Source organism: Paramisgurnus dabryanus, chromosome 13, assembly GCF_030506205.2.
Source record: "Paramisgurnus dabryanus chromosome 13, PD_genome_1.1, whole genome shotgun sequence".
NCBI lineage: Eukaryota > Metazoa > Chordata > Actinopteri > Cypriniformes > Cobitidae > Paramisgurnus > Paramisgurnus dabryanus.
This window is the reverse complement of record NC_133349.1, coordinates 32,658,038-32,670,791: the sequence shown is the minus strand read 5'-3', so window position 1 is coordinate 32,670,791 and position 12,754 is coordinate 32,658,038. Positions and strand designations below refer to the sequence as shown.

General features: G+C 35.6%; 1 protein-coding gene across 1 annotated transcript; it reads left to right on the top strand.

Annotated features, from left to right (window-relative positions):
• The first annotated feature begins 9,388 nt into the window (after nucleotides 1-9,388).
• LOC135734390 (uncharacterized) lies at nucleotides 9,389-12,754 on the top strand. The gene is made up of 3 exons (XM_065253262.2): nucleotides 9,389-10,157; nucleotides 10,400-10,609; nucleotides 12,425-12,754. Exons 1-3 carry the CDS (start codon nucleotides 9,729-9,731, stop codon nucleotides 12,752-12,754), a joined length of 969 nt encoding a protein of 322 aa, XP_065109334.2. The 5' UTR covers nucleotides 9,389-9,728.

The window sequence follows — 12,754 nt, the reverse complement described above, 5'->3', positions numbered from 1 at the left end:
CTTGGGAATTTTAAAGATGCTTACAGGACTGTTTCTCTCTGCAGGGGCAATGCAAAAAATTCCATCATCATAAGACAAGAACTGTTGGCCAAGATCAGGGGGCTGTAGACATGTATCCAAAGCAAGTCCTTCTGAGTTCTGTTCTGCAGTACTGTCTTCACTTAAATCGTTGTGTTCATTATTATTGCTCTGTTCTTCAGTGATCTCAGTATCCATTTCCTCATCTGGCACAGTGGTGTCATTTGTAGACTGCTCATGTTCATTAAACAATTCATCAGCTGAGAGTGCTGAATTAATGACAACTGCTTTGTATTCAGAATGGATTTCTTTTAGTCTTCTTAAAGCAGATAAAACTTTGTGCATATTCATTGTTTGGAACTGATAGTGACCTTGGTAACAGAGACGTCTTTTCAGTTTCACTGTAAGCAGTTGTGATTCACTTCTTGGTCTAGGCAAACAATTTACAGTTGTTTCAACTTCAGATGCCACAGAAATTACAGCTCCTTTTATAGCTCTTTGTTGGCCTATAGGAAGTGTTAAAATTTTAGCAAACGGAATGTACTTTGCAATAACATGTCTTTCAAGAATATTTAAATCACATAGTTCTGGAGGAATAGGACTAAACTGAAGCTGATTGGCTACAGCAATGTCTGGCATCGCACCTCTCAAAAGCGTTGTGTGGCAGCAATGACAGATCCATTCTGTGTTCCTTTCTTCAAAAACACACTGGTTAGTACAATCAGAGCAAATGTGAATATAGTTGCCGGTCAAGCAAAGTAAAACAACTGTCGGATTTTTTTGATAGCGTTCACGAACACATTTACGCACTTGATTTGAGAAGAGCGCTCTTGCACAGCATGTGCAGACATATGTTGGTCCTTGTTTTATAATATCTCTAAAAATATTTAATGCCTTTAAAACCTCTGGTTTCTGTTTTTCACCAGGCTGCCTATTTTGCCACATTTCTACCTGCTGGCGCATATGATTATATTTTTTATATTTGTTTTGAATGCCTTGAGCACAATGTATCTTGTGAAGAACCTTAAGTGCAAATATTCTGTTTTGAGATTTAAATAAACAATACTCTTTCTGACGAGCATTAAACTGTTGATCATGATGATAAAGTTCTCTAAATATTTTCTTCTTTTGTTCATAAAAGGACACATCATTTTTGCACCTGTTTGAATAATAGTCCTTTTGCCTTCGCCTGAATTGATCATCCTTGTATTTTTCAATAATATAACCCTTTTGCCTTTGCCTGAATTTTTTATCATCCTTGTATTTTTCAATGATATAACCCTTTTGCCTTTGCCTGAATTTTTTATCATCCTTGTATTTTTCAATGATATAATCCTTTTGCCTTTGCCGGAATTGTTCATCATCCTTGTATTTTTCAATGATATAATCCTTTTGCCTTTGCCGGAATTGTTCATCATCCTTGTATTTTTCAATGATATAATCCTTTTGCCTTTGCCGGATTTGTTCATCATCCTTGTATTTTTCAATGATATAATCCTTTTGCCTTTGCCGGAATTGTTCATCATCCTTGTATTTTCTAATATTATACACCTTTTTTTTCTGTCTGAATTGTTCATCATTGTTGTATTTTCTAATTTCATAAATCTTTTGCCTCTGCCTAAGTTGTTCATCACTCCTGTAATTTTTCAGTTTTTTCCTTCTGCATTCTTCATTGCTTCTGTAATAGCTCTTTTTTCTCTCTCTATAAATCTCATCATTCCAATACCTGTTCTTCATGGCTTGTTTATGTCTTTGCCTGTATTCAATACTTTTTTTATAAGCATAGATTTTACGTAGAGACTCTTTTTTGTCATGAACATGTTGCTTTGAAGTCATTTCTTCCTGCCTTGTTTTACAGTAAGCTTTTCGCTTTCGAAACTTGTTCAGTTTTTTTGACTGCTGATTAGTTGAGTGGTGATTTGGAGATAACAATGTAATTTTATCCTGTGACTGTATAAGTGATAAAATTTTATATCCTTCATCATTCTGAGTGACGGTAGCTACAACTTCCATTTTATCTTTTTCATTCGAGCTGTTAATATTAGTCTCAGGTGGCTGTTGAAATTCCACATATTGTTCTAACATATCAGCAGACCTACATTGTTCAACATCTGACAGAGTTGTATTTTTACAAGAGACATCTGGTTCTACTTGAGTGTTTACACAACTTGCAGCTGTTGGGTTTATGAATGATACAGGCAGCAGATCAAATTGTTCCTGGTCACTTATTTGAAGACACCCTTGGAACAAAAGCAGCAGCCTCTCTATCAAGTCTTCTAAATGAAAAAAGGTCAACATCACTGCTGTACCTGTGCTGTCATCAGCAGTCATGCCTTCTGGTGTTCGGCAGTGAGAATCAAAATAACCAAACCTTCCTGAACGATCTCTGAACAGAGCAACACAGTATTCTCCACATAGGAACAGCATATCTCTAACACCACTTCTAAGACATTGCAGAGTATTCTCAAGATTTTCATACCCACTTAAAGCAGGTCTATCATTCAGAAATCCAAACCTCTGGGGATGTTTAATGATGTTATACCAGCACAAGTTTGTTTCAATTTGGTTTGGTAGCTCATCAAAATTTAAAAAACTATCCATAAAATGTCCTTTGCTCTGAAGTGATTGTTTGACACTAGTGTAGACTGCATCACCTTTCTGTAAAATACAATCTAGATCGAAACTGTGTAGATCATTACGCTCATTATGTGCTGCTAGGAACATTAAAGAGTTGCATGTACACTGGCGGCCTCTGGAGTAAATGTTGTACCTTGGATCGCTTTGACAATGAGATGCTACAACAGACAGAACATATGGGTTGACATCAATCATACCTGATACAGAGTTGGTACGGTTGTTGGTGCCAAATGAAACTTCTAGCTTTCTGCGCTGTTTCTGAGATTCACTTCTCTTTCCCTTCCTTGGCATGGTGAAGTTTCAATACTGGCAATTAAGCAAATATGTAGTTTAGTAATAGATACAACTATTATTATATTATATTTATTGATCCTTTATATATAGAACACACAGATTATGCGTATAAAATCAGATATATGGAAAACAATGTTAAATTAATTAATGTTACGTTAATCAAGAAGATGATTTAAAACAGTTGATATTCCAACCTGGTGAAATCCAGAAATTTTCCTTTCAGTCTATCTGAATCTGAAATCTGTGGAATCTGAAACTTTTCTTACCTGGGTCTGATGTTTAAGCTTTTTACAGTCAAGCTTTTTACAGTCAAGCTTTTTACAGTCAAGCTTTTTACAGTCAAGCTTTTCAGAATCAACTTTTTTCGAGTTTTTCAAATAGCTTTTGGGGTTTTAAGTATGTTTGGTGGTTCTGGCTCTTTAGTTTTAAGATGCGATAGCAAAGCAGTAAGTAGTGCAGCAAGCAGTGCAGCAAGCAGTGCAGCAGTGTTTGAGGATAGCAGCCAGTTTCTTTTTGGTTTAGGAAGAGAAAGAATAAAATAGGTGAGAGGTAGAGCAAAATTAAATGTTGAGCTAAAATGAATAGATAGGACAGGACAGTAAAAGACACTACAGAATGCACACACTCTCACACAGAGAGAGAGAGAGAGAGAGAGAGAGACAGACAGAGAGAGAGAGACAGAGAGAGAGAGAGAGAGAGAGAGAGAGAGAACACAAGTTAATTACATAAACTTTACTAATCAGTCAATTACACTAATATTACAAAAATACTAACACTATTAAAGATAATAATAGAAAAATATAGATATTTTTTAAAATGGTTACTTACTGTATAAAGGACAGTAGTGTAATAACAAATACAAAATACAGTTATTAACATATGAAGACTTCAGATGCAAAACCTGCTAATCCCAACATTAAAATCTGATTATAATATTGATGAAATGCTATCTGCACGCATGTTCATAAAACAAGTTTTTTGTCTGCTTAATTACAGCCTCAACCCATTTTAGAAATACCTGTTCTATGCAGTGCAATTATTCACATTTTCTCCAAAATAGCTATTACTGACAAATACTTTAATAATAAATTCACTCTAAGAAATAACTAAGAAATTAACTAAGAACTTAAAATGTGTAGTTTTGATTTCATTTTACAGGTACAATTGTCTGAATTCTGAATTTGCATTAAACTACAGTATATGAGTCTGTTGCACATGTCACTATATGCACAATTGATCAAACTTTCAGAATAGGAAGTAATGACATATATAATTACACAACCTTATTGACTAATTGTAGGCATAAAATACCCCAAAAGACTTAATTTACAACAAGAGGTACAACATATCAGCAAAATATAGATTTTTTTGTGTTGATTTAGAAGTTTTCTTGCAAGCTCTCTCTTTAATAAAAAACCTAAACAGTGTAAGTGTAAGAGCCTAATAAAAATCCTAATTTAAAAAAACGATGTCACACAGACTTAGGGGCCAGTCACACCAAAAGCGTTTATGGCAGTTGCAGGCGCCTTTTTTGAATGATATTCTATGGGCAGGGCGTGTTTGCGCGCTGTTTATGCGCGCCGAGCGCCTTGCGGTTTTTGCCGCCTGCCGCGCACGCGTTTTTGAAGGAGCGCTGAGAGCGGAGAAGCGCCCGATGTCATTTGCGTCTTTACATTGTCCATTCGAATGAGGGGAGAGGCGGGCCTTATGTTGTGGTGAGGGAAGTTTACAGTTGCTTTGAAGAACCAGACTCCACTCGCTCACTCTCTCCTGTGTGTTTGTGCACCTCTCACCCTCAAACAAGGTCAGAGCAAGTGTACTCTTTTTAAAGTTTCTGCTAATATGACAGTTAACAGCAAAAGAGCGCTCACGCTTCAATATTTGATTGACAAGACAGCTGACTCGGGGGTTGCTTAGCAATATGAAAAGCCGTGTCGCACTGCTCTTTTTTTTTTTTAAAGGCAGTGCGTCGCGCCTTGCGTTTGGAAGCGTTTAAAGCGCTTTTGGTGTGACTGGCCCCTTAAAGGTTTTTGCATCTGAAGACATGATATTTTCTGCATATAGCTATATAACATTGGTTTGAACTGCATTTTTGGGTGAAACACTATTGAATGTAAAAACAATTCTTACATAGATGGAGATAAAGATGTCCTCTACTGTAGGAAAAAGGCACATTTTGTTTTCTTGCACATTCCAGCTGTTAATTTAAGCTATGAAACTTTGTTTTCACAATGTAGTTATGTGTGAAAATCAAGAGAACGTGGATTTGATGATTTAAAACTACAACAATGTTGCAAAGATTTTACAATGTTTATGTACATAGGTCAAAATATATAACATTGTTCTAGTGTTTTTCTATATTTTATTCCATAAAGTTTACAAATTGTGCCTTTAATGAAGCGGAACACATACATTTACCTTGAACTGAAGATGCCAATGGCTACACGTTGCCCCACTGTAGGACAGGGTCAGTGGAGGATGAGGTGAAATCTGAAAGGCAAATGAAAAAAACAATCTTGATCTAACACTTAAAAACGTTATGGTAAGCAATTACCAAACGAGATTATTGTATGTTGTAAAAAGCTGCTATAGATTACTATTTTATATGTGCAAATACTGAGAATGTCAAAGACAGTTAAAAGAATATACTGCAAAGGATGCAGTCACCTGGCAAGTCCCTGGCAAGATTTTATACATAATTGCATGGGGGGGGGTAGTACATGAATCAAATATTACACTGGTCTGTATAATGAATGGGCATTTTACAATTTAACCCCTTTTGATGCTGTGTCCACTGCAATAGACATTACATGTTTTGTGGTTCAAACCAATAAAGATGCTGATCAACCAATCAAAATCAGGCACACTGATTAAATACTGGAAAAAGCTGGTCTGAAGGGGTTAAGTAAAGTGAATGACAAAAAACTACAATACAATATATTTGCATGTTCTTCATCTCATCTTTATGTGTTTTGGACTGAGGGTTTTTAGCATTATAACAATGCAAATACTAAAAATCTGTCAGGCTGTCAATCAAATACTTACAGAAGCAGCAGCAACAACCTGTTCACAAAGAAGCCTAAGGAAGAAAAGATTACATAATTAACAGGCATGTATAACATTCATTTGTTTCTATTATTAACTATTAAAAATGTTTTAAAAAATGTTTTAAAAAGTAACTACGTGGTATTAGTTTGTCTGCTGAGTAATTGGTTAATTTTGCAGTAAAAGCCATGAGCATCAACATATGACAATTGTTTTTTATTATAAGTGTTTGAAATAACTTTTGTTTGCAACCTGATGACACTTCTTATCACAGAACAAGGCAGATTAAAATAATTTAAAATTTTACCCTGTGGACAAAAGCAAAATATCTGAAGGCAAGCGGCCACTCAGGAAACAGCAGTAGCGACAGAAAAAAGTCACCTCTGCATCATAAAAGCATGTTTAATAAATCAATAAATAAACATGTTTTTCTTTTTTCCAGAACAAAAGTTTTGAATCATTGCAACTCTGTGTTCTCATCTATTTCTGAACTTGGGTGGCTATTTAAAGCTGTTCCGATTTGTTCATTTTGTTAAAGGAGCTAACTTTTGCAGAAAAGCTGAAGGTAAGAGCTGGGTCCAGATCAACCTGAACGTTACCAATGCTTATGGTTCTCTCCAAGGCCTGGTGGCCCATGGTCAGCGTGAGATGCTGAGGCCAGTAAACAGTATTGTCACTAAAATATATTTTCTACCTGTGGCTGTTTATCTGTATGTATTCTTATGAAATTTCAGAATTAGAGTATACATTTAAAATTGCCAATTGTCTTAACTAATGATAAATAAAATGTGTATACAATTAAATTTGACTTTTAAATTATTATTTTGAATATGTGACACTGAAATCTTTTTTTTTTTTGTGGGGCCAGTGAAAATGTTGGCAGGACACTTCGACACTTGGTCAGGTGGAACTGGGGATAAGATCACCAACCTTCTGATTTGTGGACAACCAAATAAAGACAAATATGAAAAATACTTGAATATTAATAATATTGTGTTTTATATACCGGTTCCGCATACACATTGTTCTGATAATTTATATAACTTTGTTTGCCTGCCTCTCTTGAATTTTCAGCAACTCATAACGTTTTAAATGAATTTCAAATACAAAATGACTACACTCTACTATTAGAGCCGGTCAACCTACCTCAGAGCGACACCCTCAGGCTAATTTGTGTAATGACACTAAACATCTGGCAAAATATTCAGATATGAACGTAAAACGTATACTTTATTGCCTCCCAGGAGAACACATGAATATTTTTCTTAATGTGCAAAGCTAGGGATTCCGATAGACATTGTATAGTCACATCCATACAGCCGAGACTCATACGGCATATTAAATTGTGCTTTTTGCTCCTGTTTATGCCAAAACAACGAATCATGTTTTCATCGAAAGAACCACCGTTACACACGTCTCCTGTACTTACAGATACAAATTGTGATACTGCTTAAACTGTTAATATTTTATTCATGTTTTGCCGTTTTTTAAAATTATAATCAAATAAATGAATTAACTGCATCTTATTTGTCAACTAACATGCATTTTAATTACTTAACTTAATAATTAACGTCAGACAGCTTAGACTACGCACCTGAAGCAATGAAGCGCGTCGGACCGGATGAATCCAGAATATTCCGGTCTGTCATTGGCCTCCTGTTTAAGCACTTTGGGTTCCAGTTTTTAATTTTTCTTACATATACTTTCATCTCTAATATATTTATTTGAAATGTTATTAATGTTTTGTTGCTTGTTTTTGTTCAAAAGTAGTGTTAAAAACTGAAAAAGGTGTTTGTTGTACTTCAAACTGGGCTGGGCATGCTTAACGTTGAAGGAATATTAAATATATATTATACATGTTATATAAAAATTATAAAAATAAAAAATACTGGTAACCTCTAACAGCGCGCGCACATCTAGAACAGCGCGCTCACATCTGGAGCCTGGAACAGCGCGTTCACAACTGTCAGTCAGAGCGCACGCACATCTCCAGTCTGCTGCCACCTACCGGACTTTTCAGAGGTAACGTTAACTTAAAACAATGAATAAATTACAATTAATTAAATAAATTATTCTGGGAAGTTAGTATAGCCACAAAACGAACTTTTCACCATTGTGTAATATGTTTTCTAATCATATTTAAGACATATAATGTCGTGTGTTTGACACGATAGTCCCTGACAGGAAAGTCTCTGACAGGAAAGTCTCTGACAGGAAACTTTTTAACGGTTATAAAGACTGTATGACAGTTGACAAGATACTGACGGGTTAAATTTTCATGAGATACTTTACAAATAACTGTTGAAGTAGTTATTAGTGACAATATATTTTATTATAGTCATTCAACCAGATTCACGTTAGTGCTTGGAGGCACCAATATGTCAATACTTAGGGACCCAGGGGCCCCCAGGAGCACATTAAATGAAAGCTTGACTTTTATTAAATATTTTATATATATCAGGGTTGCCAACTTTCAGGCATTTGGTGCAAGACTTGTTTAGTTGACTCTAAAATGTTTTGACAATCACTATCTACTTCTAATGCAAGGTTTTAGTGTGTTCTCAAGAAACCCTTAACACTGCTACAACTAAAATGCTTATAATGGGCCCGTTAGTGTAATTTAGTGTAAATAATCAAGCATGGACAATATTCAATTGTATTGGGGGAACCAAGGGTCTCTCAAATTAACTATACATTGGGGAGTGCCTCATAAAGCAGTTTTGTCCTATCATGGAGTGTCTTGTCATCTGTCATTACTACCATGACATCCTCAAATCCTTTTAACTCTTTCCCCACCAGTATTTTTTGATTTTCACAAAGTTTAATGGCTTCCAGAAAATTTTCTTCTATAAATATACAATATTAGCAAATGTAAGAATAGACCCTCTGCTTTTAAACAAACAAAAAAAACCACAATTCATCCTATTTTCATTTCATTCTCTTTTTAATCACCTCGAAATGTTTCTTTCTTTTGGGAAAAGAGATCAGATTCAGAAGAAATATCTCATTTTTAACACAAAGTTTTTAGTCTTTCTAAATGCATAAACACTTCATGTGTTTTATAAGTTTAAGAGCGCCACCTAGCGGATAATATCGGAAATATGGCTTGCCATTAAAGGGATAGTTCACCCAAAAATGAAAATTCTGTCATCATTTACTCTTTTGTCGTTACAAACCCATTTACATTTCTTTGTTCTGATGAACACGAAGGAAGATATTTTGAAGAATGTTTGTAACCAAACTTTTGGTTGACCCTATTTACTTCCATAGTGAGGAAAAAGAATACTATGCAAGTAAATGGGGTCCACAAACGGTTTGGTTTCTTCCTTTGTGTTCATCAGAACAAATTTATACAGGTTTGTAACAACACGACAGTGAGTAAATGATGACAGAATTTTCATTTTTGGGTGAACTATTCCTTTAAAGCTTGTCATTGACAGGGAAGCGCTTTCTCTTAATGATATAAATTGTAAATGGTATGGAAAGAGTTAACACTTATTGATACAAATTTAAATAAACCAGTTGGTCCATTTATAACTCCTGAAAACGCAATGTAGCTGTAAGTCTTTGCCATGTGCATTACCCTGTCAGAAATTAAAAACTATATCACTAGTGTCACACAAAAACCTTTTGAAAATCAGAGTTTTATTATTACAAACATTAAACGTTGAAACTATTTACAATTTATTTAAACAATAACTTTGTCTTTTTTTTCTTTTTAGATTTATCTAAGGATGGCTCCCTACAGTCGCCAAGCACCACTTCAAATTAAGTGTGTTGCAACACGCAGAAGTCAAAAAGCTTTGACTTTTGTTATAGAAGACAACAAAATTCATGTGGGAGCATATAAGATTAGTACAATGTGTGCACTAACTGATGGACTGACAGTTTATCTGTCAGTGAAAATCGGGAGTGACCCAGAGTTTAAAGAGGGTGTGTCCTATGTAGTGAAGGACTACGTCCTCTCTACCAAATTTGGGCGGGCATGCTTGTTTGTCAATCAAAAAACAACAATAAGCAGACGAATACCACTGGTCTTTCCGGAGGAGGTAGAAAACATGGCAAATCAGGCACTCCTTCCTCCTTCGGCGTGTATGACTGGTGAAGAGGAGGACATTTTCAAATGCACCAGCTATATGAGTCTGCTGGGAATAGTTGAAAAAGTAAGTCATTTCAAAAGCTTAATTGAATGTTAAGTACAATATCCTAATGTACCCAACCAAGACAACCAAGCCATTGTACTTGTGTTTCTCAATTACATTCCTAGTGTTCCCTAAAACACATTTTAGAGATCAAAATGCCCCTATAAGTAATACTTCAAAGATCAATGTTGGGAATTGTTGTACCAGTCTAAAAAGTACTTTAGCTTTGTCCTAATTTGTGACACTGGGCTGCCGTTTTTCAGGTGCAAGTAGTCAGGATGACTCGGGGCCAGATTCCCATTCTTGACCTCAGTCTAAGATGTGGCTCCAAACTCCATGAGGTCTCACTGTGGAGAGAAAACGCTTTGGAAGAGTTGTATGCAGGAGACAAGGTGGAGATCAGTCACCTAAGAGGAAATATAAGGCCAAATGGCACAGGAAAATTTGACTCCTCTAATTACACAACGGTCAAGGTACACAATATGATTCACAACTTCTTGTTGCTTTTTAGACACAGGCATCAAGCTCATTTAAAGATTTTTAAATCAAATGTTACCCAAACAGAGCAAAAACATACATCCTACATAATGTAAAGAACATCCTGTGAAAACATAACCTTGATTTGTTTGATAAATACAGCCATGCCAAAGATTGAAATCATCGAAAAATAACTGACTAAAATTAAACTGATGTTTATCTCAAAATAACCATGGCTAGCAGGATTTTTTTCAGTCGCTTCATACTGCAGTTGCATGTGGACAAATGGCCAAACTGCATAAAAAAAGTTATGGTTTTTAACATACCTGTGTAGGTGTGAACAGGGCCTTGGTTATTTAAATATAGCAACAGTTACACAAAAACTAATCAATTTAAATCTATATAAATTTACTCATCCTAGCCATTCACTGGGGTGTGGGCTCTGCTATTGTAGTAATCCAGAGAACCTTTAAGAGAAAAATTATACAAGAACATATAAATGTCCAGTTTCATTAATGTATATAGAATGTTATGTAAAAGTTCCTGCAGCACTCTTTTAAACATTCTAAGTCCTGCTCTTAACAAGCACTGTAAAAAGATAACACAAATTACTGACTTCCAGTCATAAATGATATTAACTAAAGATAAAAAACATTAAATCTCTCAGAATCTCAGTAAAAGAGGATTAAACCACAATTTAATGAGAGAAAGTCAATTTGGTTATTAATAAGTAAAGCTAGCGATGCTGTTTGTAAAGTTGTTGTAACCTTTAAGTTACATTCTATACTTAAGGAAACTGTAATGTTACAAATCAGTGTTAATAGAATGTTCAATTGTTTATTATTGTAATAAAAAAAATATTTTTAAGAACTTCATTATCTTTTGAAATATTTTCCTCTGTTATCTGGGCTAGTGCCCCTAAAAAAATACCAAGTATGAGACTCTCCATCTGATGTGTTATTTTAGTTATTTGGAGAACTATTATAAGAACTGTTGAGCCATGTCTAATTATTTGTCAAATCTGACAAATGGTACTGTAGTAAAACCATGGTCACCACAAAAGAACCATGGCTTTGCTAATAGTAATCACTATAAATTAGTATTAACGCTGGCAAAAAAAAAAAAAATTGCCTGCGAATTTCATGCGTGTCTCATCAGTAAAGCCAGTTCGGTGATTAGTAGTAGATCACCATCACCTGCTTTCAGATGGAGCAGCATATATTACACAGAGTTGTATTTCACCAAGAAGCTAGGCAAAATCGCGTTCATAATCAAAGAAAATCTTCCATGATTTTGAACGCGATTTTGAATAGCTTTCGGTGAAATACGGCTCTGTGCAGTAAATGCAGCTCCATCTGAAAGCAGATGATAGTGGTTTACTACTAACAGGCTTTACTGATGACACAAGCATGAGAATCGGAGAAGCCAGATTTTTTTTTGCCAGCTCTTATATATATTATGTCTGTCTGTGTCTGTCTGTCTGTCTGTCTGTCTGTCTGTGTGCGTGCGTGCGTGCCTGTCTGTGTGCGTGTCTGTCTGTGTGTGTGTCTGTCTGTCTGTCTGTGTGTGTGTCTGTCTGTGTGTGTCTGTGTCTGTCTGTGTCTGTCTGTGTCTGTCTGTGTGTCTGTCTGTGTGTCTGTCTGTCTGTCTGTGTGTACATACATATATACACACATACACACTACACTTTTACCACAAAAAAAACATGGTTAATATCCGTTAGGGTTTCTAACATGGCTTACAGAACATTTAAATATTTTTTTATGTTTGCAAGAATCTTACCTTAACATGAAGTGTAAATCTTTTTCCAGATTGTTGAGCGGCAGATCCTCAAGGCAGATCTGGAGATCATTGCCGTGTCAGAGGATAGCGGCAATATGATCACTCTGGTAGACAGTGAATTAGAGCATTACATTGTGCCAAGCCAATTTTACTCAGGCAACACCGATGACCTCTTCCAACAACTGCCAATAAAAATAAGAGTCACACATATTAACAACCGTGTGCTAAGTGTTGAGCCCCTAGGTCCAACTGTGTCAGCAGAAACGATGGATCCAATCGAGACCACTAAATCTGTGGATCCAGGCGATACAGCCGAATTCGTGGATCCATCCAAAAACAGTGAATCCCTAGAAAAGTAA

Excerpts from the sequence above, each read along its gene's own strand:
- LOC135734390 (XM_065253262.2), top strand. The coding sequence starts at position 9,729 with ATGGCTCCCTACAGTCGCCAAGCACCACTTCAAATTAAGTGTGTTGCA. Across the intron at positions 10,158-10,399 it reads TGCTGGGAATAGTTGAAAAA|GTGCAAGTAGTCAGGATGAC; the intron begins GTAAGTCATTTC and ends GCCGTTTTTCAG. Across the intron at positions 10,610-12,424 it reads CTAATTACACAACGGTCAAG|ATTGTTGAGCGGCAGATCCT; the intron begins GTACACAATATG and ends ATCTTTTTCCAG.